Source organism: Camelus bactrianus, chromosome 22 (genome assembly GCF_048773025.1).
Source record: "Camelus bactrianus isolate YW-2024 breed Bactrian camel chromosome 22, ASM4877302v1, whole genome shotgun sequence".
Taxonomy (NCBI): Eukaryota; Metazoa; Chordata; class Mammalia; order Artiodactyla; family Camelidae; genus Camelus; species Camelus bactrianus.
The window spans coordinates 24,736,155-24,762,811 of NC_133560.1; the positions used below are offsets into that span (position 1 = coordinate 24,736,155).

Consider the following 26,657-nt stretch of genomic DNA (forward strand, 5'->3'; position numbering starts at 1 on the left):
TCAACTTTCTGTGCTCTTTTGAGAACAAAGCATCTTTGGGATATAAAGCTAAGTAAATTTTATAATGTGATCTAATCTTGTATGGTTTATGATTCAGTGGTTAGGGGGATAAGTCAATTCCATGAGTAAATGCAAAAATATAACTATGATTTGTGCAGTGAAGAAAAATACAGGGGAGAAGGGCTATAAAGGCATGGACTAGGGAGACTGCAATGACTGGGTGGGCAGGGAGGATGGGGAGGGAAGGCTTCTTTGAGGAAGTGATGTTTCATCCGAGAGATAAAGACAGGAATTATCACAGGAACCTAAGGCACAGAGGATGCCAGCAGGAAGGGTAGTACTTGCACAGGCAGGGCTGGGGTACGAATCCTAGCACTTTTAGGACTCCTAAGAAGGCAAAAGTGTTGTAGCTTTGAGAGTGAAAGGCTAGTGTGGTCCTTAATACGACTGGGAGTTTGGGAAGAATAGTGTGTACGGGCAAACCTGGAAAGGGTGTTAAAAGAAAGAAATGCAGACAAACCTCCCTTGTGAGTACTGAGGCAAAGATCCTCGGATCAAAGCACCTTCCAGAGCAGATGCGTCTGCTTCTGCCTGGGACCTGGGGTGTCGTTCATCCAGGATCACTAGAGACTAAATTCCTCGGGCTGAGGTTCCAGCCGAGTGCCTGTGGGCTCCACATCCGTGAGTGGTCACCTCAGCTGCAGCGTTCTGTGAAGTCGGACTCCTCTGACTACATCTCCTGGATGGATTTTCTTCTTCTTCTCTACCCTGTACTACTGGGCATTGTACAGAAGTTCTTTTTAACTTTTAATTTTACCCTCATCTCAGATTTACAGAAAAGTTGAAAGAACAGTATAAATAGTTTCTAAGTACATCCCTTACTGGAGCCCCCAAGTGTTAACATTTTATCATCTTTACTTTATTATTTATCCGTTTTCATCTCTTCCTTGTCTGTGTGCATGTGTGCGTGTGTGTGTGTGAAAATTTTTAGAACTACTTGAGAGTAGGGTACACAGCGTATATGGGATCTCTTTACCTCTAAATCTTCAGTATCAAAATCATGAAATCTGCATTGATATACCATTACCAATTTTATAGAACTCATGCTTATTTTGACAATTAACCTAATCATTCCACCTATGGCAAAAGAGCATCGAGATCACATATTAAATTTGGTGGACATGTCTCTCTAGCCTCCTTTAATCCAGAACAATTCCTAGACTTTCTTTGAACTTGATGGCACTGACACTTTTGACAGGTACAGGACAGAAATCGTGTAGAATGTCCTTCAATTTGGGTTTGTCTGCTCCTCCCTAGTCTTTAGATGGAAGTCCTGCACCTTTGGCAGGAACCCAAAGGAGCAGGATTTCAGTCCCATGGAAGCAACATTATATCTACCATGTCGATTTATCCTGTTATGAAGCACCTTAACCATCTGACAGGGTTGTTATAAAACGGACGCTTAAGATAAGCAGTCGGGAATTCTAGACTCCATTCTGTAGGATTCCATTTTGGTTTTGCAGTCACGAAATGGATACCTAAGGTGAGAGGCTGGGATAAGCCACTCTATTTCTTGGGATTCTATTTTTGAGTGAAAGGAGACCCAACTCTTAGACAGACTGACTTCATAAACAACTAGAGTGAAAGGCATGGCCGACACTCCCAGTATTTGGAGGATGCCCATCTGCTGCTAATTCCTATTCTGGTATCTTTCTTCATAGATATATCAGCTATATGGAAGCAGAAAACCGAACAGGCATTTTAGAGTTCATCCTCCTTGGTTTCTCTGAAAACCCAGAACTGAAGCCCCTCATATTTTGGCTCTTCCTATTGATGTACCTGGTCACTGTGCTTGGGAACCTCCTGATCATTCTGGCCATCATCTCTGACTCCCACCTCCACACCCCCATGTATTTCTTCCTCTCCAATCTGTCCTTGGTGGACATCTGTTTCAGCACCACCACAGTCCCCAGGGTGCTGCTGAGCATCCACACAGAGAACAAAGCCATCTCCTACATGCACTGCCTCACCCAGGTATATTTTACCATGTTTTTTCCTATTCTGGACACTATGCTCCTGACGGCAATGGCCTATGACCGCTTTGTGGCCATCTGTCACCCCCTGCACTACACAGTCATCATGAACCTGCGTCTCTGTGCCCTGCTGGTTTTTATCACCTGGTTCATTGGTGTCACGACCTCCCTCCTTCATATCTCTCTGATGATGCGTCTGACCTTCTGTTGGGATCTAGAAATCCCACATTTCTTCTGTGAGCTGACACAGATTCTCCGGCTGGCCTGCTCTGACACCTTCCTGAACAGCACACTGATCTATGTCATGACTGGGGTGCTGGGTGTCTCCCCCCTCACTGGGATCCTTTTCTCCTATTCACGAATTGCTTTATCCATAAGGAAGATGACCTCATCTGGGGGAAAGCAGAAACAACCTGCGGGTCTCACCTCTCAGTTGTTTCTTTATTTTGTGGGGGTCTACTTCACTTCTGCAGTCACTCACTCCTCCCAGAAAGTCTCAGTGGCCTCAGTGATGTACACCGTGGTCACCCCCATGCTGAACCCCTTCGTCTACAGTCTAAGGAACACGGATGTGAAGGGGGCCCTTAGAAGACTCCTCAGCCAAGCAACCTCCTGCCTGCGATAGACCCACTGGCTCCATGATGAAGTTTTGTGGCTACTAGTGGAAAAAATACTTTATTCTGAATTCCTTACTCTTGCAATTCTCAAACCATCTTGTTTTTCCTCACTCAATTCTGGAAGACCTGTCATTTTGCTCTCTCCTAGTTTTTAACACACGTTTAAATGGCTAACCTAGTAATTTCTGTGATGACCTTTCTGCCCTATCTGCTGTCCAAAAAGGATGTCTTTGGTCTTCTTTCTTACTTCCATACTGGTGAGTTCTGAAGTTCCATTTGAAATTTACTATAGTTTTGTTATCTCAAATATTGGCGTAGCATGCTCAAACTACTGATTGTTCACCTTAATTTGTTTCTACATGTTTGATTGTGGATCTGTGTTGTTTACGTGTGTATCACCAACAGTGTTTTTTTTTTTTACTGGATAAAGTATGATTAAAAGATGTATGAAAATAGAGTTGTTTGCTTATTATATCTTAAGCCTATGCTAACTGCTCTCTGTTATCTTATGTAATCTTCCCAATAAGAATGATTCCTGTGTCCATTTTAGAGACGAGAAAATTGAGACACTAAGAGCTAACAAGACAAAACACACACAACAAATACTGCCCCAAAGTTACAGAGGGACCACGTGACAAAACGCATTCAAAACCAGAACTCTGACCCTGAACACATATTCCTCCCTAATAGGCTTCACAGTTTGCCATATGGATTTGACACTGCGTGCATTTCTAGCATGGATTTTACTGCTGATTGACAATATTCTGGTCATCCTTTCCTACTGTATACCCAAGAGAATTGCATTGTTTTCCCTCCCTTAAAATTAAAGGAGGCAATATGTTTTTGATCTAGCTGATTAAATATGAGCGGAAATGATGTATCACTTCTTAGCTAAATAGTTTACGAGCTGGTACATTATTCTCCATTTTCACTCTTCCCTTGATATGACTACTATGGGATGAAGATATTATAAAATCAAAATAGTCTAGAAGTCTGACTAATACATGGAGGACTCCCCTAGGCAGCTGACCAAGTGGCTGCTTTTCATGAAAGAGAAATAAGATTTTGTCTCATTAAATCAGTAATGCTTTAGTTCTGTTACATACACTGTCACTGTGATAGCAACACAACTTGTTTAAATTCCAAGGTTGGAAAATCAAATTTGAGGGTTTATCTAGTATGATGATTTTTACTACTGCGCTAAGAGAAATTCTGAGATCTTTTATCATTCCTTTGTGATCATTCTTTCTTAAGAACTTAATTCAGATTCATGTTACTACTTACATATGTATGCATATATGCACAAAGACACACATATGTTCACCTCTCCATGGCCCACATTCTAAAAGAGGAGAATTAATTCATTATCATGCTAGAAATACTCTTTCAGTAGGAGGTGAGCCCCTTCGCAGTTGCAATCCCTTCTACAGCAGCCCTGGAGTCCTCTGTAACTTAAAATAGGACTGACACTGTCCACTTGAGAGCCTTTAGAGGTCTCACTGATACCACACTAACCAGACCCCTTAGGAATGCTGGTTCAGTTCATGTGGGGGGGGGGGGGCTTATCCTCTCTCCCTCGTTCTGGGTTCATGGCCAGGGCCCTGATCTTCCTAATCAGCTGCCCACCATCTCTGGAGCTGCCTCAGAGTCCATCTCTGTGCGGTCCAACATGGTAGTCACTAATGTGACTATTAAGCACATTTCAAGTGTTCACTGACCCATGTGCCTAGTACCATACTGGACAGTGCAGATATAAAACATTCTCATTATCACATAAAGTTCCATTGGACAGCACTTGTGTACCCCACTGTGGGGAAATAACATTTACCTGGATTTCTCAGTGCTCCTACAAAGAGCCCTAGCCTCCAAGACACTGAAATGTGCATGAAATAAAGAGAGGGAACATCGCTTTCACTTCCCCACAAATGTTTTGCTCTTGTTACATGAATGAGCCAAAGATGGCCCCTGTGTATTGGCCTCTAGGGTGCTTACAGCTTCATTGTAGGTTACGAATCTTCAGTGCAAAAGCCTGCCGGTACTAAACTTAAATTTTCAAACATTCAGTTTTTAAAAATAGTCAGGGGTAGGGAGTGGGTGGCAAATATAGCTCAGTGGTAGAGTACATGCTTAGCATGCACAAGGTCCTAGGTTCAATCCCCAGTACCTCTATCAAAAACAAACAAAACCAGAAAAGAAATATCTTTAAAAAACAGTCCAAACAATCACATTTTAAGCCACTTAGACCTGCCTGCTTTGCAAACCCTGAAAAACCTCACTGGACAGCTATTACCTATTGATAAGATAAGGGCCTTGTAGTTTTAAGGCCCCAAGCTGCTACAGCCCTTCCCTTCCAGAGCTCTCTAACCCAATGGCCACCTTGTGATGTTGTACAATAGCACCTACACACAGAAACCCCCTCTTTGAACCCATCTTCTCCAGGAGACCCCTCCTGTAGCCTTTAGACAGACTCCTGCTAGGAAGAACTTCCCTCAAATGCAAACTTGTCAAGGTGTCACCCAGTAAAAGCATGTATGATGATCCCTCAAAGTCGCATCTTTTCTCTAGACCACCCCCAAATCCCCACAGCTCTTCACACAACATGAGAATTAGATTTGTAGCCTTTTTTTTTTCAGTTAATTGCTTTCATCCAAAAGGATACTAAAACTTCTTTTATCTCCTAAAGAATCCCAAATGGTTACAGCTTGCACAGGATCCCTAAGATAAGCACTAGGGTACCAAAGGGTACCAGAAGACTGGAATACTATCTCCTTAGGATGTCAAAAGGGATGAAGTCCATAACAGATGGTTATGCAGATCTGAGAAAACCTGGCAGTCAGTGAGGTATTCTGGTGCACAGGCTGATCTCTGGAGGGGTCCCACATTGGGCAGAAAAGACCAGGCCCTATAACCCCAAGAAGAGCATGGCCTTAAAAGCTCAAGCAGATCCTAAAAGTGGTAACAGCTGGAGGCTGAAACCGAATGACAAGTCCTTTCTTGAAAAGAGATCCAGGAATCAGGCTTCACTGGGTGCCATATAAGTCTTGCACCTCCTTGGTTAGGTTTATTCCTAAGTATTTTATTTTTTGATGTGATTTTAAAAGAAAACATGCATTTTAAATTTTAAAAATTAGAAAATAAAATTAGAACACATTATCACTACAAGTAAGTAAGTGAAAATGCTTTATAGGTTAAACTTATAAAAAATGGATGCAAAGGACTATAAAGCAATTTTCTATCTATTCTAAAGTCAGGCATCTGCTCCAATCCCAACTCTGCCATTTACAGCATATGACTGTAGTAAATTAGTCATTTTCTCTACTGTTATTCATACCTAAAACAGACATAATAACCCTTCTGTTAGGGTTATCATTAAATGAATAATAATAAACAGCGTGGTATTAACTGATAGTTTTGTTAATAAGTTTTATTCACAGTGTTATTATAGTCATATCTGACAGGGCAAATCTTTGATTTAGGGTACTGTTAGAGACTTAGCAGGCTGTATACAATTGCTATTTAAGTATTCTGACTGGCAAAGAACATTAGTCCAGAGTCTAATGGGATATTTTTCAGAGACAATCCTGAACTGTGACATCATTATCTAAGGAAAGGAGAGCTCCAAATGTGAAGGAAAGCATGACTGCCCCCAAATCTCCCACGTGGGAATATAATTGCCAAGCACGGTTTCCATTTTACTATGGATCTCTCTCCCAAGGGGCAAAGGTGTTTAGAAACAGAGTAACAATAGGAGCATATATTTAATTAAGAGCTCTGGGGATTCAACCATGGATGTCTCTAAAAGGATAAATGCCCCTTATCTGTCCCTTTGCTCCCAGCTCACTGACCCCCGGCCACGAAGAATATTGTCTTGCTGACCCAAGGTCTATTTGGATTCCATAACAAGAGCTATCTCTGGAGACCTCTCACCATCCATCCTTCCAAGATCTTCTTCCCTGCTACAATCTGGTTGATCCATCTGGGCTTAGCAAGTGCTTTTAGAAAGAGGGCTGTGTATACATGCACATGTAAAAGGCTTTTCCCAGCAGTCAAGTAATTCCAGGAACATGGACATAAGTAGGAGCTAAGAGAGGAGAGCCTAGTTAAAAATTCCTGAAGATTTTAGGTTTGCAGCTCCTGAAAGGACTCTAGACTCTGAATCAGATGATGGTGATGACAGCAGATATGCTCATCTTATTTATAATCTTAATGGTCATCTGACTACCATTTCAGTGCTTGGTATGAAGAAGGAAGAATGTTCAAACCATTGATGTGCTACACCTGAAATGAGGTGAAGCTGAGCAGGACACCACAAAGGTTGATGGTATATTGATTCAGATCTTGAAGGCAATGACTAATATGTGATAAAGGTCAGGAGAGAGGAATAGATTTTCCCCCAAATCTTCTGTACAAGATAATGGTGTTTGTAATCCTCTAGGTGAATGAATTTCAGATTGTTACTCAAAAATGTGGGTTCCTCTGTTTATGTTGGGGGGAGGGTCATTGGGAGGATAAAAATATTTTTGTATTTGGGAACTCCTGTTGTTTGCTTTCATTAGCACTGCTTTGTTGGTTACCTGGGAGAATGATCAGCTACACGGATGCAGGAAACCAAACACGTGTCTCAGAATTCCTCCTCTTGGGACTCTCAGATGAGCCAGAACTGCAGCCCCTCCTCTTCGGGCTGTTCCTGTCCATGTACCTGGTCACCGTGCTTGGGAACCTTCTAATCATCCTGGCTGTCAGCTCTGACTCTCACCTCCACACCCCCATGTACTTTCTCCTCTCCCACCTGTCTTTTTCTGATATTTGTTTCAATTCCACCATAGTTCCAAAAATGCTGGTGAACATCCAGACAGAGAACAAAGCCATCAGCTATGCAGGCTGCATCATACAGATGTATTTTTTCTCAGTTTTTGTGTGTCTGGACAGCTTACTCTTATTGGCGATGGCCTATGACCGGTTTGTGGCCATCTGCCACCCCCTGCACTACACGGTCATAATGAACCCCCAGCTCTGTGGTCTGCTGGCTCTCGTCTCCTGGTCTCTCAGTGTCCTAGTGTCTCTCCTCCACAGTCTCATGGTATTGCATCTCTCGTTCTGCATGCAAACAGAAATCCCGCACTTCTTCTGTGAATTGGTTGAGGTGCTCAAGTCTGCCTGTTCTGATGCTCTCAGCAACTACATTGCACTGTATTCTGTGAGTGGTCTGCTAGGTTTTATTCCACTGACTGGGATCCTTTTCTCTTACTGTAAGATTATTTCCTCCATACTGAAAATGTCCTCAGTGGAGGGTAAGTCCAGAGCTTTTTCCACCTGTGGGTCTCACCTAACAGTCATTTCCTTATTCTACGGGACAGGGTTAGGAGTGTGTCTCAGTTCTGCCTCTTCCCCCTCCTCCGCAAGGAAGGCAACTGCCTCAGTGATGTACACTGTGGTCACCCCCATGCTGAACCCCTTCATCTACAGCCTGAGGAACAGGGACCTGAATGGGGCCCTGAGGAAACTGGCCAGCAGGTCTTTCTTCTCTCTGTGATGAGCCATGGGTGCTGGGACTAGAGAATTACTGATAAGCAAGGATCAAAGCTCTGACAGTCAGAAATACCAGTCTGACTTCTTTGAGCATATGTCTTATCCCTCTTTTTCTGAAATTCATCACTTGGGTTTCTTCTGAGTTTATACACCCATGAGCAACCACTTCCCAAGAACTTCCTTTAGTGTCATTTATCTCCTCTTTCCTGTGCAGAAATGTTCGTCCTTTGCCTCCTCCTCATTACCATTAGACGTATCAAGATAATCATCTATTCATCTACTAGATGATGGCCAGACTGAAAATACCATATCCACAATGGATGGCTAGACCGAAAATACCAAGAGCCAGCAAGGACTTGAAACAATGAGAACATTCAAACACTGCTAGTCGAAGTATAAATGGATGCAATTACTTTGGCACGTCTACCAAATCTAAACATACTCCTGTCCTACAGCATAGCTCCCCCACTCTTAGGTATATACTTGACAGAAATGAATGCTTAAAAGGTTTACAGCAGTGGTTTTTATGACAGCACCAAACTGAAAATAATTCAAATGCCCATTGCTGGTAGAATGGATAAATAAACTATGGTATACCAAAATACAGAAAGCTCCATGCCAGTATAAAAAGAACAGATTACTGCTATGCACTACGTATGACAACAGAGACAAATCTCAAAGACAATTCTGAGTGACATGAAAATATATATATTATACGATTCCACTTACATGAAATTTAAGAGCAGGCAAAACCACTGATGAAGATAAGAGTCAGAACAGTGGGCACCTTGGTGAGGGGAGGTATTGACTGGGAAAGGGCATAAAGACACTTTCTGGGTGATGGACATATTTTGTATCTTGATCTACTAGGTAAGTAGCTGCATGAGTGTAATACATCAGAAAAGTTCTTCATGTGTTTAAGATCCATGCATATTACTGTATCATACCTCAATTAAAATAAAACTGGGACACTGCCAATTATAGAAAGGACTGACATGGTGCTCACAGAAAGCTGTGTCTTCAAATATTAACATACGTCATTCAAAATTTAGGTTTACTTTCCTAGATGAAGTCTAGGAAGAAAAAAAGGTATACAATTCTCAGGGAGGAAATAAAATTCACTCATTTGCCTAAATACCTTTGCTTATATTGATAAGAAACTATCTGAAACCTCTTATTTAGACTTCTTCTAGTCCTGTTCTTCACTAATTTACTCTCTTCGCTACTGTTTACTAAAAATCTAGACTGTGTGCTTCCTGGAAACCAAGATTGGTATTTGGCAAACTTTGGTCTGACTGTGTGTAGCAAGTCTATAATACAGTGTAGGCACTCAAATATTTGTTAAATGAATGAAACCAAATTTGGAAATAAGTTTGGATTAACAGGGTTTTTTATACTTTTAAAATTTATTTTTTAATGGAGGTGCTGGGGATTGAAGCCAGGAACTCGTGCATGCTAAGCACACACTCTACCAGTGAGCTAGACCCTCTCCCCGGGACTAACAGGTTATAGAACCTTATAGCTGGGAAAGTCCTTTGTGTCATTCATGGAACTTCATAAGTTTTTTTTTAAGAGCTCAGCTTTTTATTCAATGTGTTACTATAGAGGTTTAGTCAAAAAGACCAAAGCCCACGTCATCATCAGACTCCTCGGATTCTTCTTTCTTTGCTTCCACTTTCTTCTCCTCAGCTGGGGCAGCAGTGGTGGAGGTGGCAGGACCTCCTGCTGGTGCAGCACCAGCTGCTCAGGCAAGCCCACCAGTCCCTATGTCGCAGGTGAGGCTCCCGATGTTGACATTGGCCAGAGCCTTTGCAAATAAGCCTGGGCAGAAAGGTTCAACATTTACATCAGCTGCTTTAATGAGGGCTTTGATCTTATCATCCGTGACCATCACCTCATCATTGTGCAGGATGAGGGCCGAGTAGATGCAGGAGAGCTAGGAGACTAAGGCCATGGTGCAGGAGAGTTCATAAGTTGTTTTTTTTTTTTGTTTTTTTTTTAATGAGAGGGTGGATTTCCTTGAGCAAGAGTGAATTTCCAGTGGATTCACTGATGGCAAGAGCTGCTTTGGGGAAGAAAAATGAATCTGTTCTGTGAGTGCCTTATAGAATTTATTTTATATTGTAGTTCACTCTGGAAATAAATGTAGCAGTGATCTTTATAGCAGCCCTTCACATCCTCGATGGAAGCTCTCATTTCCCCATTAGTACTTGTTATGGTCTGAGTATTTGTGTCCCCGTAACATTCATGTCAAAACCCTATCCTGCAATGTGATTGTATCAGGAGGTAGGGCTTTCAGGAGGTAATTAAGATTAGATGAAGTCACAAGGATGGAGACCTTATGATTGGGTTCATTCTTTTCTGAGAGTCATGAGCAAGCTTGTCTTTTCTCTCTGCTTTCTGCCCTGTGAGAATAAAATGAGAAGTGGACCGTCTGTAACCCATAAGAGAGTCTATAACTTGGAAGACAGTCTTCACCAGAACTTGATCATTCTGGCACCCTGATCTCAGACTTCCAGCCTCCAGAACCATGAGAAGTACTTTTCTGTTATAAGCCCCCCAGTTTATGCTGTTTTGTTACAGCAGTCCAAACTAAGACTGCACTCTTCAAGTAAATGGAAGAATTTGTGTAACACATCCATTTTACAATACAATTTCCCAAATAACCAATATCCTCTCTGTACACTCTGATCTGTCAGGAAAGAAAATGGGTAATGGGCTTTACCTCTAGAATAATGAGACTGGGACAGTCAGGTATTTATTTCGTCTATATAGTGAAGTCCCTGTACTTCGAAGGTGCTTTAGTTTCTACTGAAACCAGTCTTTTCCAGCTCTTGCTGTTTCCTTCTTTCCTTGGAATCTAGAGCCTTTTCCCAATAAAAGTATTTTCCCAGAGAATCTCCTCCTCGTCTCTGCTCTCTCCCACAATTGTAGGCTGCTATTCAATTTCCTGTGCCTGATCAATTACTAACTACGCGCTGTAGATTCATTTTGCACCATGTGTTGTCTGTTTTATTCCTAATATGATTGGATTTTTCTACGATATTCCATAACTATTTTTGCAGCAGATTCAACTTAACTGATAGGACTTACTAGTTCTGTTTGATTGTTGTCACTGTTTCACTTTAGTGTCCACAACATCATCAAGTATCATACATTACATCAAATAATGTAATTACTTTTGATTTTTGCCCTTTCCCTATTTCCTCCTATTAACAATTACTCATTCTTCCTCTCATGGCTCAATATTCGTATTTCAGAGAGGCCTCTTCCACCCACCTCCTCAGGGCAAATTGGTCCTCAATTCTGTTGCCTCTTTAATGAATTAGCAATCTCTAGGCATTAATAACACTGAAACTTCTATCATAAAGGACGCCAACATTTATTTTCAAACCTTACATTTATTTGCCTTTCAGTTTTTACAAATTTGATTTATAGAAGCTTTGAATATTTTAAATCCAATCTATCAATCTTGTTTTGCAATTAATTCCAGAGATTTTTTTAGTGCAACACATCCTCACTTGCAAGCATGAACACGTGAGCCTACACTCTCATACGTGATTTGTAATTTATTTTAATGGTTTTGTGATCTTGTTTCCTCCTCTTTTCTATGTAGTTCATATGCTTTCCCCTCTTCTTGGAAGAATCCACCTGGCAGGCAGTCTCTGAAAGGGAGCCACAGGGATTGTCATTAATTAAAAGTGCTGCATGAGGGCAAAAGAGGTAAAAGACCTGTTGTGTTTGCAATGACCAGAGTTTCATCTTCGACGGCTACCCCTGTTTAAGGGGAATATTGATTAATGGGAGTCACGCAAGACAGAAGTTAAGACTAGAAGATCACATTTATCAGGTGTCCACTGTATGTCACAAGAACCACGCTCCTCAATCGAGGAGCCCCTTGTCCGTAATGGGCCATAGGCCTCAGAACTAAGTGGACACTGTGGGCCCCAAAGGCAGGATGTTGCAAATTTAAATCTCTTAGTTCTTCTTCTCCCCTAAAAGACATGCTCATTTCTTCTATTTCCAAAAGTGACTTCACTTTTGTTTTTGTGTTACATTTCTCCTCAGCAACTTCCTTGGTAATTCTCTTTTGACATTTCTTTCATATATGCCGCCTATAAAATTCCATGTTTGGTCAGCTTTTTTGCAGCCACCCTTACAATTTCTAACTTTAGATGTAAAGCACTTATCATATCAAGTGCTGACGTGGTTGCCACCAAATTTATCCTCCTGAATGTTGGTGCTCTTCACCCTCCTTTGGCTGTGTGCTTGTTTTCCCCGGAGGAAATGGGATGAAAATCATACAATAGTCATAACATAGTGCTTACCATAGCAGAACTGTGCTTGTTTCTTCCCATGTATGACTTCATATCATCTTGAAAAACATTTCTTTGAGATACTTTCTCTCATTCACCCCACTTTTCAAAAGAAGAGACTGAGACTGACTCAGACTATGACCTCAGACTATGACCTGGCTGGTTGACACCGATTCTGCCATCCTACTTTTCATAGGAAGAGAGATGTGGTTTTCAATTTCAAAGTAGGAATCTAGATTTGAAAGATGATTTATTGATATGATTGATAGTAATATGCTGCCTAGGAAAGCTCAGATGTTGCTTCATTCTTTGTGATCGTCCTTCCTTCTTTCCTTTCTTCTGTTAGACCCTTACTTCCTATTATGGCAGTTTTAAGATACATTCTCTAAGATCCCAAGACATGTAACAATGAATACAATAGAATAAGAGTTGTTTTCTCACATGGTTTAATTTTTTTCTCTGGGACTCTCTGGAGGTTTCATCTGGAATGGTAGTTATGCATATGTGGAATGTTTGGAACTTGGCTCTCTTTTTGAGGAGACCGTTATTAGAGCTGATCGTGCTGTGAAGGATGGAGTAGTAGATGTTGTCAACATTCCACCCACCATCCCTGGGATCCTCTCAAAATCTCCATTGCATGACTGCTGATAGCCAGTACCAGCTGAAACATACTTTGTCCAATATGTGGTGGCAGAAGTGACAGGGCATTATGCTCCATCAGAGACAGCCCATGACGGAGAGGTGTGGAGTATATCATGATAATGAAATCTGCCTGAAATTCCTTTCCTTGATGCCAAGATCATTTCAAGGCATATAATGAAAGTAAGTGGATATGGCCATCTCCATTGCTTTGGAGATTAGGTTATCTAAAATTGTGCTTCAGATCAATCATTAATCAATAGATTAATTATCAGTCTTCCAACACGATAAATTAGCTCTTTCTCTGAAGATAACATGTGTGAAAGCTACAAAAGCAGTATGCCCTATATATAAGACTATCACTAACATCAGTTGTCATTTACTAAGGACCATTATGAGCCAGATGTCTCATTAGGAGACTGTAGCTCACAAGTACTCAAGCTCACAACTTGAATATTTGAATCTACTGTTTCAATTATGAATTTTGTATGATCTAAACACAAAACACATATACCTGGTGGGAGGGTATAGCTCAAGTGGTAGAGTGCATGCCTGGCATGCACAAGGTCCTGGGTTCAATTCCCAGTACCTCCTCCTAAATAAACAAACAAACAAACAAACAAACCTAATTACCTCCCTCCCCCCACCAAAAAAAAGTAAAAAAAAAGTGTTTAAAAAAACACATATACCTGATAAAACTTGTGTGCAGTGAATACTGAATGCTTCAAGTGAAGAAAATAATGTAAAGATCTCAATTTTTTCATACTGATCCGTGCTTATGTAATATTTAACATATATGAGGTAAAATAAAATACATTCTTAGAAATAATCTCACTGACCACTTATGGACCATCAAACAATTTGCTATTCCCCACAAAAATGTTTCAGTATACATAAACACAAGTAAGAGAAACACAAAAACAGAATTACAACATACAAATCAAATAAGACTCACATAAAATGTCTGTGCACAACAGAATATAAACCAAAATACTGTTATTTCTGAATATGTATTTGTATATTTTACTTAAGATGAAAGTGAGTAAGATATTCTTTTTAAAACAAATACCTTCAAATTAAAACTAAAAAATTTTCCTTATATTTCTTCATAATAAATTTAAGACATGTTTTTCAAAAGTTGATCAGAAACTACAAATGACCCAAGACCTGTGGAAGGGCATTTACAATATCCAGTCAAAGTAAATGTATATTTTCGCCTTTGATGTGGGAAGCCAAAATGAGGAGCTTACCCTGTAAATCATGTGAAACTATATACAGATGTTTATTCACTGCAAGTTATTAACAGATGCTAAAATAAATGATAGGGAACGACATTCTGAGTATCAAAATATCACTCCACATATGACTTTTTTATTCTATGGAAAAGTCCATCTTTAAAACAGAGAGCTCTGGTGATCCATACATTAAGCAAATAAGCAAACTTAGCATGCCTAATCATAGGATAGCATAAATTTACAAGTTTGTCAACCTCTGCTCTGGACCCAAATACCAGTTCACAAGAAAAAAGAGACATGGAGGAAACATTTAAACACACTGAAAATAAAAGGAGAAATATCAAAATGTGTGACTTTCAAAAAGAAAGCATGTGACTCTTCAAAGAGTCAATATAATGAATATAATAGACAAACAGTAGCAATTGATCTAGGTTAAAAAAGACTAAAAGACATAAGCAATAGTCACATATAAACCCTGACTGAATTTAAATAACAAAACTACCAAAACCACATGTTGGAACAATGTGGAAAAGTTCCATTTTGGGAGAGTAGATGTTAGATGATATTACATCATGAAAGCAATTTATCTTCAACTTACTCCCAAACAGTTCACCATAGTAAGTATTCATAAATCTACAGAGAGAATAAACATGCAAAATGCTGAAAGTGAGTGAATCTACTGAGAAAGGAAGAGAGCAGGGCACAGCCAATAAAGGAGTAACACAGCAAGTAACACAAGAATGGCAAAAGATTCAACCCCCAGTAGGCCTTGAGGCTCAAGATAGTGGGAGACTTGACTTCCAGTAGAACTTGAGCTTCATTACATGCCCATCGTAATATATTAACACAGTGAACAACAAGCCCATGGGCGCCATGGCAGTCGCAAGGCTAGCCACAAAAGGTCAAAGAGTGGGAAATAGCCAACTTCCTGGGAATCCTGGCCTCTTCCCCAGGCTAGTTAGACTGGTCCTTCACTCAGCATATGAAGCCACTTAGCCCATAAAAACCGGCAACACGGCGTCTCGTGGCTGCCCTCTCTCTCTTCCCCTCAAGAGAGATGACCCACACTCTGTCTATGGAGTGTGCACCTACTTTTACTCTGAGCACCAAACCCCCACACCTCATGGCCTTTCTCTTGCCTTCTCAAGTATCTCTAAATAAATCTACCTTTACTCAACTATGGCTTGCTCTTAAATTCTTTCCCACGCAAAGTCAAGGACCCACACTTGGTGGGGCACGTCCCAGGGGCTCAAACGAGGCCTGGTACACAGCCCTCCTCACGCCCCACATCCATTTTTCCTGCATCACTACTACAACAAACATTCATTGTACTGGGTGTTCAAATTTTCTTGAGGTTTAAGATTTTACAAAAGAAAACTGTGGGGATAAAACACTTAGTCCAAACATCCAGTTAACTGTAAACTCAATTATCCAAGAACTAGTATCATAAAGCCTCCACCTTATCTCTTGGAGGCCCCGGTTTTGACTCTGGGAATGCAGGGCCCTAGGAATTTCAGATGACAAGGTAGTTGAGTATCTCGCTATTCTTAAAACAAAACAAAACAAAACAAAAAACTGATCTACATACGTTTAAATTTATATACAGAAATACGCGCATCCTTGAAACCGAAGAAAACATCTTTCTACTTCTGTTTAATATTCAGAACCAAAGAATGCCTGCAGACAAAGCCAAATTCTCAAATGAAACAATCTTTGGCACTTAAAAAAAAAAAAAAAAAAGGCCTTTTGAACAGACTTTTCCACAGTACTCACCGGAACATGGCGTGATCATCAGGCCTTGATAACTGGAGGCGCGGAAGTCTGAGCAACGCTGACTGGAACAGAGGAAATTCTTTCCCTCGCGGATTCAAGTCACAAAGGCCACACTGGAAGTTTTTGAACAAGGAAGCACAGAGGATGAAAACACCGCGTGGACGCACTCTTACTGCAATTCCCAACCAGGCTGAAGGCCGCGGCACAAGTCCCGGCGGACGTGGGTGAAGGGCCAAACTTGCCCTTTAACACGCTCCTTACATCCCAGAGCCTTTCCTTCATATCTCCCTCCCCATGCACAGGCCGAACCACACGACGACTCACTAACGTGACTTGCTCCACCGGGCGCAGAGCCACGGGAAAGACCGCCGCGGACCAGTGACGCCACTTCCGCTTCCTGCCTCGGCCGTAGGGGGCGGGGCTCGGGAATTCTACCTACGGATCGAGTTCAACCATTGCAGGCAGGGAAACTGCAGTTTCTCCCGCGTGGGTACTGAGGGGCATTGGGGTCGGGGCAGCGCGGGGACTAGGTGTAAGAAGCAGGCCCAGCGGATGAGGTGAGGGCTGGAAACTGGTCTGTAGGCGTGGCTACGCGTGGTAGGCGAGGCCCATACTCGGAAGTGGTGTTGGAGGCGGGACGAGGCCCAGCGCCGGGTTTAGAGTTCAGAAAGGAGAGGGTAGGGTTGGGTTTTCATCTCGTGGGATGCTCCTGAAAAGCTTCTCTACCTGCCTATTCTCACCTTCCTGGCACACTTACAATGATTCTTCCATATTGATAAGCCTGCTGATTCTTGAGATGATCTATCTCCTCCATTCAGTTAATCCTGTATTTGACCTTTATTTACCATTAAAATTTTTTTTTCTAATTTTTTTTTAATCTTGAAAAAAAGAAAAAGCACAAGTTCTCTTGTAGTAAGTACATAGCAAAGAACTCCCACCCCAAACCACTGGGGGTTTATTTGGAAATCTGGTATCACATTGTCCTTTAATATATTAGACATGCTCATACACAACCATAATACAACCATCAAAATCAGGATTCACCCTATAATTACGGGCACCTAATCCTCAGATCTCTTTCAAATTTTGTCGGTTGTCCCAATAATGTCTTTTAGAGCAAAGAGACAGATCAGAATCACGTGTTGCTTTTAGTAGTCGTCTCTAAGTCCTTGTTTTTAATTGAAGGGTAGTTGGTTTACAATATTACATTAGTTTCAGGCGTACAGTATAGTGATTCAGTATTTTTGCAGATTATACTCCATTATAGATTATTACAAAATAGTGACTATAATTTCCTGTGATATACAGTATATCTTTGTTTTTATATATAGTTTGTATCTGCTCATCCAAACCCCTAATTTGTCCCTGCCCACTTTGGTAACCAAATTTTGTTTTTAATTTCTGTGAGTCTCTTTCTTTCTTGCATACACATTATTTGTATTCTATTTTAGATCCACATATACGTGATAACATACAGTATTTGTCTTCCTTTGTCTGACCTATTTCACTAAGCATAATATTCTCCAGGTCCACTCCTATTGTTGCAAATGGCAGTATTTTTTTTTTGGCTAATATTTCATTTTATATATATGTGTGTATATATATATGTAATTATAAAACCACCTCTTAATCCAATTATCTGTTGGTGGGCACTCTGGTTATTTCATGTGTTGACTATTGTAGTAAATGGTGCTGCTATGAACTATGGGGTGCATGTATTTTTTTCAAATTGCTATTTTCATTTTTTCTGGATGTATAGCCAAGAGTGGAATTGCTAGAATATATGGTACTTATATTTTCAGGTTTTTAAGGAACCTCTATACTGTTTTTCTTAGTGACTGTGCCAATTTACATTCCTACCAACAGTGTACAAGTGTTCCCTTTTCTCTATATCCTCTCCAACATCTTTTTTTGTATACTTTTTGATGACAGCCATTTTGACAGGAATGAGGTGAAACCTCATTGTGGTTTTGATTTGCATTTCTCTAATAATTAGCAATATTAAATATTTTTCATGCACCTGTTAGCCATCTGTATGTCTTTGGGAAAATGTGTATTCAGGTCTTCTGCCCATTTATTGATTGACTTGTTTGATTTTTTTTATATTAAATTGTATGAGCTCTTTGTATATTTTGGATATTAACCCCTTGCTGGTTGTATCATTTGCAAATATTTCCTCCCTGGGATGACCTAGTTAGACATTAGAAAGGATAATGACATTATTCTGTAAACTTTGTTTTTCTTCCTCAAGTATGTATTTCTGCTTTTTATTTTTCTGATTTTTCCATACCATCCAGGCCCTCCCATACTAAGTTGAAAAACAGCACTGATACCAGGCATCCTTCAATCATTGAGGAATAGTTCTAAATTTTCCCTGTAATGATAGTTGCTGTGTATTTCTGTGGGTGGTTACTATGGAGTTTACAAAGGTCTTTTAAAATCCTATTTACTGGTTCATTTTATCAAGAATCATTCATGTGCATTAGCAGTGACCTTGGACTAAAGGGAAAATTCTGCAATAAAGGAAAAGGGACAGCTGATAAAATAGGAATACGGACTAAAGCTCAGATAACATTCTTGTTCTTGGGAAACACATACTGAACATTTTTAGGGGTAAAGAGACATAATATATGCAACTTACACTCAAATGATTCAGGAAAAAATAACAGAATGGGGAGTGGGAGACAGAATGAATAAGAATGAAAAAGTAGCAAAATGTTAAAAATTAGGGAATCTGGATAGAGGTATACTGGAGTCTTTTATATAGTCTATGATCTTTTTAAGTCTGAATTCATTTCAAATTTTTTTAAAAAGGAGCCAAGAACAGGTAAGACACTCCTAAAGAGGAACAATGGCATAGGGAACAGATCTATTAGGCATTAAGAAACATAGTCAAGTTAGATTAACAAGGACCACTGGTACTTATGCAGAGAATTAGACCAACTAACCAAAGAAACAACATCAAGCCCTGAAACATACCCAAATAAATACAGAATTTTTTTCAACAGCTGATTTGGCACTGCTGATCAGCAGAGAAAGTTGAACTTCTAAACACATACCCCTATGAAATTTTTATGTCCATTGGAGGAAAAATTAAATTAGACATAAATTGGTTCCATATACAAAAATCAATCTTAGATGGATGGAACCATAACCATAAAACCATAACAATTTTGTAGGCAAGGTACTAGAACATATTTAAAACCTCAGAGTAAAAAAAAAAAATCTCTAAAACATGATAAAGGAAAGAGCGAATAAATCTGGCTATGCTCTCTCCCCCTCTCCTCTGCAGAGGGGAAATGTCAAGTCAGACTTTCTCCAACAACTGTGTATTGGGTCTGTATTATTGTATTGGGTGTGTATGGCTCTCCCTCAGATGTGCACCTTCTCAGAGAACCACCTGTGGGCATTATTTATCACTTTGTTTTGCTTTTATTTTTATTCATTTAGTCCTCCAATTTCCTTCATGTTCACTTATTGGATATCTTTTAACCTTCTGTGGTCTAAAGGTCAACTCACTTTGTTTCAAATAAACCAGTCTTTAATCAAAAACTGAAGAGCAGCCTAAATGGTAATCTCCACCATAGTATTCAAATGACAAAGGTAGAAAGTTCCACATTTCACTATCCATGAACCAAATCCACCATCATGATAACCCCAGAGATGAGAAGCCGAAACCATATACATAAAGTCTATGTTGTCTGGCTTTAGGATCTGCTTTTTTTTGGAGAGCTTTTGCATGTCATAGGCAGCATTAAGTGTCTTTTGTTTACTAATGCTTTTTTGTTACCCTAAAGTCACATAGGGTCAGAGGTAAAACTCAGCTGTCTATTTCCTAGAGATTTTTACTTGATACCACAGTCCTCAAACTGGATACTTTGTGCTGAACAGGCCCACAAGTGTGTTAGTTTGGAATGTTTAAATTTTTTTCATTGCGATATCATTAATGTACAAATGTATGAGTCTTAAGTATTTAGTGAATAACTTTTGAAAATTGCATGTATGTGAACCGCATTATTCAGCACCCTCAACAAGACCCAGAACATACTCCTTTTCCTTGAAGGTCTTCTTTCCCACTTCAATCCATTCCCTCCACCTCCCCTTCAGCAAGCACTTGTCTGACTTCTAAGCTACTGGATACAATATTCTGTACACACACACATATATAGGTAGTTTATGCATCATTTTCTAATCTATATCATAACTGATTTTTCTCTGTATTTTAGAGAAGCAATATGGGAGAAAGGTGTTTAAATTTCACACTGGAATTGTGAACTTTGAGTTTATTTCTCTTTGTATTTCTGTAAAGTATTGTTTTATATATTTTGTAACAATATTACTAAGCAGATTCACCTTTCAAAAAACCTCAATCTTTGAATTCTACCTAGAAACACTTTTTGAATTACAGCTCATGCTGTCTCACAACAGGATGGATCTGCTTGCTTTTGGAGAGTCTTGCTTATCATGGACAGTGTTATTTGCTTTTTGGTTACCAGTATTCCCCTAGTATCTGACACAGAGTCTTGCACACTGAAGGCATTCAGTGATTCTAACAGACAACTGAGATCCTTCTCAGGATTATTTTGCCTAGATATAGCAAGATAACTGGCTCTTAGGTTGCTTGATGTATTATACAGTCCTCCAGGGAATGTAATTAAATATGCATCAAGAGAGAAAGGAAAACAAAAACATAAATTTAAGGTACTCTGGTGCGATAGCTGCTATGACTACATCTTGATACCCAAACTTGGGACTTTCTGGGTATCAAAAGCCCCCTATTTTGTGCATCTTCTCAACATCCTTCTGAAAAACACACTTGCTATAATACAGTAAGATTTGAAAGTGAATGAGGATACACATAGAATTGGCTTAGTATCCAGTGAATATTGGCTATTACAGCTTAACCAAAGAAGTTTCACCCAAAGAACTGAATGCAGGAACTTGAAGACACATGCACAGCCATTCATAGCTGCATTATTCATGCTGTGCCTATCTCAGAAGATCCTAAGATGCAAACTTAGGGTACCACACCCTATACTTCCTACGTTTTATCTTGATTGTGAATCAGCCCAAGTTTATTAAGGATGAGGAACAATGTAATGGAAAATAATGATGACTCTACATTTCTTACACTAATGAATTTTTTTTGCAGTGAGGTCACAAATGAACGTTGTATTTAGGAGAATGTTTTCCCATAAATCTTACATCAGTAGAGTTCCTCTGCAATGCAAGATATCCCATATTTTAAGGAATATATATTTCACTGAGGAAATAGTAAAGAGCTTCCCATGTCTCTTAATTGTATGGTTTCACTGTGAGCCCTACTAGGGTGGGTTGTGAGGAAATTGATGGCTTTTCCACCTTCTTTACCCTAGTAGATCATCTCTTCAGTACGGCCTTTTAATGTCTTCGAAGTTAGTTGGGAAGACTGAGGGCTACCCCACATTCCTGACATTGATAAAATTTCTCTCCAGGGTGAGTTCTTACAATACATCAAAAGAAATGGAGAACCGAAGGCTTGCCCACATTTTTAATGTTTGTTGTTTCTCTACACAGTGGGTTTTTCATACACGTACAATGAACTGGATTAACTGGTGGCTTTCTCAATCGCTCACATTCTGGGTTTCTTACCACCATGAGTTTTTTCATGTCGTGAAAGGTTGGAGTTTTGAGTGAAGTATTTCCCACATTCCTTACATTTGTATGGTTTCTCTCCGGTATGAATCACTAAATGCCTAGCTAGGCCTGAGGAAAGTGAAGGCTTTCCCGCATTCCTTACATTCATAGGGCTTTTCTCAACTGTGAATTCTTAGGTTTCGCTCGGCCTGAGGAAATAGGAAAGACTTTCCCACATTCCATACATTCAAAGGACCACTCTCCAGTGTGACTTTTTAAGTGTCTACTAAGACGTTAGGTAGTAATGAAGGCTTTCTCACATTCCTTACATTTATAGGGTTTCTTTCCAGAGTGAATTTGTTTATGTTTAAAGAAGTATGAGTATGTATCAAAGGCTTCATCACATTCTTCACATTTACAGGGTTTCTCTCCAGTGTGACTATGCATGTGAACATTAAGGTAGAAAGAATACAGAAAGCCTCTTCCACATGCCTTACATTTGTAAGATTTTATTTCAGTGTGAATTTGAATGTGATTTTTAAGACATCAAGAACTTGCGACAGGATTTCCCACATGCCGTACATTCAAAGATCTTCTCTCCAGTGTGTGACTTTTTAAATGTCTACTAAGATGATAAGTAGTAATGAAGGCTTTCCCACTTTCCTTACATTTATAGGGTTTCTCTCCAGTATACCTACTTACATGTTTGTGTAGGCTTTCAGGAAAAGGGAAGGCTTTCCCACATTCTGTACATTTATAAGGTTTCCCTCTAGAATGAACACACACGTGAGTGATACTGTGTGAAGACCTGGCAAAAGCTTTCCCACATTCATCACACTCAAAAAGGCTTCTCTCCCGTGTGAGTCCCAAAGTGATTAATAAGATATGAGGACGTTGCAAAGGCTTTCCCACATTTGTCACATTTAAAATGCTTCTCCCTAGTGTGAGTTTTTATATGTCTCCTAAGGCCTGAGGATGCAGCATAAGCTTTCCCACATTCGTTACATTCATGTTTGGTAGCACTGCGAGTTTGCACATGTATACCAAGGCACGTGGAGTGAACAGAAGCTTTCCCATAATCCTTCCATTCACAAGAGTTTTTCTCTATTGTTGAGTTTTCGTTTGTGCCTGAAGGTAAGACTCATTAACAAAGGCATTCCCACCATCACTGCCTTGAAGGCTTTCTCTGATGTGCTAGTTTTCCCATACACAATATTTGGAGTCACACTGATGGCTTTTCCACACTGAACAAACACAGGATGTTTCTCTCCAGTAGACGGTTTCTTCTGCACAGTAAGGAAGCTCTTTCCACAGTGATTATCCTCATAAGTGTCCCCTTCATTTTGAGTTCTCTTGTGTGTCTTAAGGCACAAATGTTCACTAAAGTCTTTCCCACTCTGCTTACAGTCATAGAGTTCCAGTCCATTGTGGTTTCTTGCCTGTGGAAGAATGGATGAATGATGATTCAAAGACTTCTCTGTCTCAATTCTGTCCATCTCAAAACAGAAACATTACGATGATGGTGATGATTTTAACATTTCCATTACATTCATACACTTCCTGCCCTGTTGATTTAAGTTGAATGATGGAATCCTGCTAGAATGATGTGCCATCTACTCTCATATTAAAAGATTCCTGTACATTTTCATGGAATTGTTTTAAAAACTCAATGTCTAGTTATATAAGTGGGAATGAGTCCTTGTGGGAATTTTGAAGCATGAGTTTCAACCTAAGTTTAGGGTATCCCCAAATTCATACATTCAGAATATCTCACCAAAACCATTGTTCTCCTCTGGGTGAATGCCACTTAAGCCAAATATCTATCACTTGTGGTGATCTTTTTACTGAACATCTCAATCTTTTCTGAATTGTAAAATAATAAATATCATTTCAAACTTACCATTCTTCACATTTCTGTCCCATTGGGTGTTTCTCCCCCTAAAATATCCTGCTGAATTGAGGAGTCTTTGACTTTTTGATTCATTTCCCATTCTAAAGTAAAAGAGAGTAACCAGTGTAAGAACTTGCAGGAAGTAGTATAGGTTAGAATATTATCAGGGAAAGAAAGTAAACAAGTTCTGAATAGAGTATACAACAAAATGAAAGTTAAAAAAGAAACAACAGGAGACTAATGATCTTAGCTTTCTTAACAAGTTTCCTCATTATAATCCCAAACACATGGAAGCTTTCATTGACCACAGAAGTTTTTCATAATTGCTCACCTTGGAGGGCTCCTCTCTCCACTGTCCTAAACTCTCCTTGTTCCAACCAAGAGATCAGAGCCGGTTTGAACGACTTATAGCCTATTCACAAGGAAAGATATATTAACAGAAATAGGTCCTATAAATCATGACAGACCATCCATGAATCAAATTCTATACTTCTAATGAATGTAGTAAAATTATTTTAAATGAGATAAACAGGCAAACATCCCCTCCTTCTGTGCCCCCAAAAGATTATCTCTGCTCCTGAAACCCAGTTCTGATGTATATATATGCATTTAAAAAGCATTAAGGCTTTTATGGAAAACAGAAATAAAGTGGGGAAAAAAAAAAGATTTTCATTCTCATGGCAAAACCACTACATCACTGGTTATCAAACTTTGGTGTCCATTAGAATTATTTCAAGTGTTTGTTAAAACACAGATGACAGGGACCCAATGCCAGAGTTTCATTCAGTAGGTCAAAGGTGGAGTCTGAGAATGCACATTTCTAAGAGAGTAACAGTGATACTGTTAGTCCTAAAGTCATATTTTTACAAAAACCACCCAAATTAAAATCCATTCATAGAAAGACAGTGTGTTAATGCCCATTGTATTCCGATTTAACATCACCCATCCTGGAACAAAGAAGTACATTACACCTTGTCCTCTTCAGTAGGAGGCTACAGGAGTGGTGGCGGCCTTACCCGTGGTGATCAGGTTCTTGTAGTTCTCCAGCATCACATCTCTGTACAGGTTTCTCTGAGATAGGTCCAGTAAAGTCCACTCCTCTTGGGTGAAGTTGACAGCCACATCGCCAAAGGTCACAGCATCCTAAGGCATTACACACATGCTGGATTCAGTAAAGTAACACCTCCACCAATGTTCACTGGGAAATGAAGATGTAGCACCCCATGGCAACTGAGGGATTCAAGGACTCTTACCATCTCCCCCAGGACACACTGGTCCTCGGTTCTCCTCTAATTACACTCACTCATGATTGATATCCTTCATTTTATAGTGGAACCTGTAACACATGAACTCATCTGGCCCAACTAGCCTAAAATTTCTTTCTGTCTTTTTTCCTTCATTCAGGAACCCCTGAGAAAACTGCAGACACTTGTAAATGCTGATGAATGAATAAACTTTTTTGAGAAATGCACATTCTCATCTTCCTTGTCTGTCAGTGCACAGAGCAAAGTAAGAGTTGTGCAGTCTATCATGAGAATCATATGAGGGGGTAATAATTGAAATACTGAGATTATGCAAGGTAATCTTGTCACCAATATGTGGACAAATGGTCCATCTGGTGGATGCAGTACACCACTTTGTAAAAGGATACACTTTCTTCTTACCTGAGAACAATTTGTCAAACACTCAGTCACCATCCTTTCTCCCTCTATCTTTTCTTCAGGAAGGCAGAAAGGGTTCTTAGAAAGAACACCTAGGAAAAAAGAAAAAAGGCATAAGCATACAGAGAGGACCATAATTCCCACATTCACTGCCCAGAAGTCATTCCATTCTTCCTTGAAATCCCCTAATATCCCTGAAAATTCAAGAAATCTCAAGCAAATATACACTACTGCTGTGAAATGCCAGAGTAGCCCTGTCTCATGTGGAGCCAGAAAAGGGGTTGGGGAGCCATGCTGCCCATCTGGAAAAGAGTAATGGCTTCATTTTACAGGTAAGGAAAATTAAGACCTGATAATGTGACTCTTCATTTGTCAAGGCAATAAAAACACATAAATAAGATTATACAGCAACTCTAGCAAATGCATATACCAGAAAGCTGACTTAGAGAATAGCGTCCTCTAGCCCACTTCAGCTCTTCCTAGATGAACCAGCAGCATGACCACTCAGGCCCAGACCAAAGAACTCTATACTGTGAAGGCAGAAGCTAAAGTAGAGGTCCTGAAAAAGAGCATTAACAAGGACTTATTATGGTCCATGTCATGGGCTGTCATGCTGCAAAGATGGTGAAATTTGCCTGAAAAATTCCTTTCCTTGATGCCAAGATAATGTCAGGACAGCTTATGAATATAAGTGGATATGGCCATCTCCATCCCCCTGGAGATTGGGTTATCTGGAGCCCTGCTTCATATCAATCATTAATCAACAATTATTGGTAATCAATCACACATCATAAATTAGCTCTTTCTGTGCAGGTAACATATGTGAAATCTACTAAAAGCGTATGTTTTATAACAAGAATATCAGTAACATCAATTGCTATTCACTGAGGACATGTACCAGATACCTCATTAGGAGCTTATAGCTTACCTATATATTTGGAACAACTTGAACATTGAAACTCTTTTCGACTGTAAATTATGTATGATCTAAACAGAAATCAAGTATATAGGATAAAACTTTAGTGTCCAGTAAAGTCAGAACCCTTCAAGTGAAGAAAATAATGTAGAGTATCTCAATTTTTATACTGATTAAATGTTTAAGTAATATTTTAGCATATTCAGGGTAAAATAAAATATACTCATATATTTTTCATTTTTGCTTATTGTGGGTACTGAAAATATTTTCATTATATACATGATCTATATACATTATATTTGTATTGGAAAGCACTTACATTTTTGGAGAAACAGAATCTTTCATCATAATGACCTCTGTGTCTGTAGTAATGCTTCTTGGCAATGCTGACATTAGGATCAGCTTTAGGGGGAGCTATTGTGCTTTTTTGT

At 39.7% G+C, this 26,657-nt stretch overlaps 3 protein-coding genes and 1 pseudogene across 3 annotated transcripts; 2 read left to right on the plus strand and 2 right to left on the minus strand.

Moving 5' to 3' along the window:
• The first annotated feature begins 1,734 nt into the window (after positions 1 to 1,734).
• LOC105068421 (olfactory receptor 7D2-like) lies at positions 1,735 to 2,658 on the plus strand. The gene is given in 3 exon segments (XM_010954285.2): positions 1,735 to 2,428; positions 2,431 to 2,479; positions 2,481 to 2,658. Coding segments are annotated over 3 exon segments (921 nt in total).
• Positions 2,659 to 7,253: 4,595 nt separating this feature from the next.
• Positions 7,254 to 8,183, plus strand: LOC105068422 (olfactory receptor 7C1-like). Its single transcript, XM_010954286.3, has one exon. It carries the CDS (start codon positions 7,344 to 7,346, stop codon positions 8,181 to 8,183), a length of 840 nt encoding a protein of 279 aa, XP_010952588.2. The 5' UTR covers positions 7,254 to 7,343.
• A 1,605-nt stretch (positions 8,184 to 9,788) lies between these two features.
• LOC105068354 (large ribosomal subunit protein P1 pseudogene) lies at positions 9,789 to 10,133 on the minus strand (annotated as a pseudogene).
• Positions 10,134 to 21,578: 11,445 nt separating this feature from the next.
• LOC105068424 (zinc finger protein 426) lies at positions 21,579 to 26,399 on the minus strand. Its single transcript, XM_074350696.1, has 5 exons — positions 25,314 to 26,399; positions 24,666 to 24,792; positions 23,981 to 24,061; positions 23,659 to 23,750; positions 21,579 to 23,197 (listed from the first exon to the last, which is right to left on the minus strand). Exons 1-4 carry the CDS (start codon positions 25,443 to 25,445, stop codon positions 23,665 to 23,667), a joined length of 426 nt encoding a protein of 141 aa, XP_074206797.1. The 5' UTR covers positions 25,446 to 26,399; the 3' UTR covers positions 21,579 to 23,197; positions 23,659 to 23,664.
• Positions 26,400 to 26,657: the final 258 nt, after the last annotated feature.

Coding starts and splice junctions, on each gene's coding strand:
- LOC105068422 (XM_010954286.3), top strand. CDS start 7,344: ATGTACCTGGTCACCGTGCTTGGGAACCTTCTAATCATCCTGGCTGTC.
- LOC105068424 (XM_074350696.1), bottom strand. CDS start 25,445: ATGGTCCTCTCTGTATGCTTATGCCTTTTTTCTTTTTTCCTAGGTGTT. Junction 24,793..25,313: donor GTTTGACAAATTGTTCTCAG/GTAAGAAGAAAG, acceptor GTAATGCCTTAG/GATGCTGTGACCTTTGGCGA. Junction 23,751..23,980: donor GGAGAGAGGAGCCCTCCAAG/GTGAGCAATTAT, acceptor CTTTTACTTTAG/AATGGGAAATGAATCAAAAA.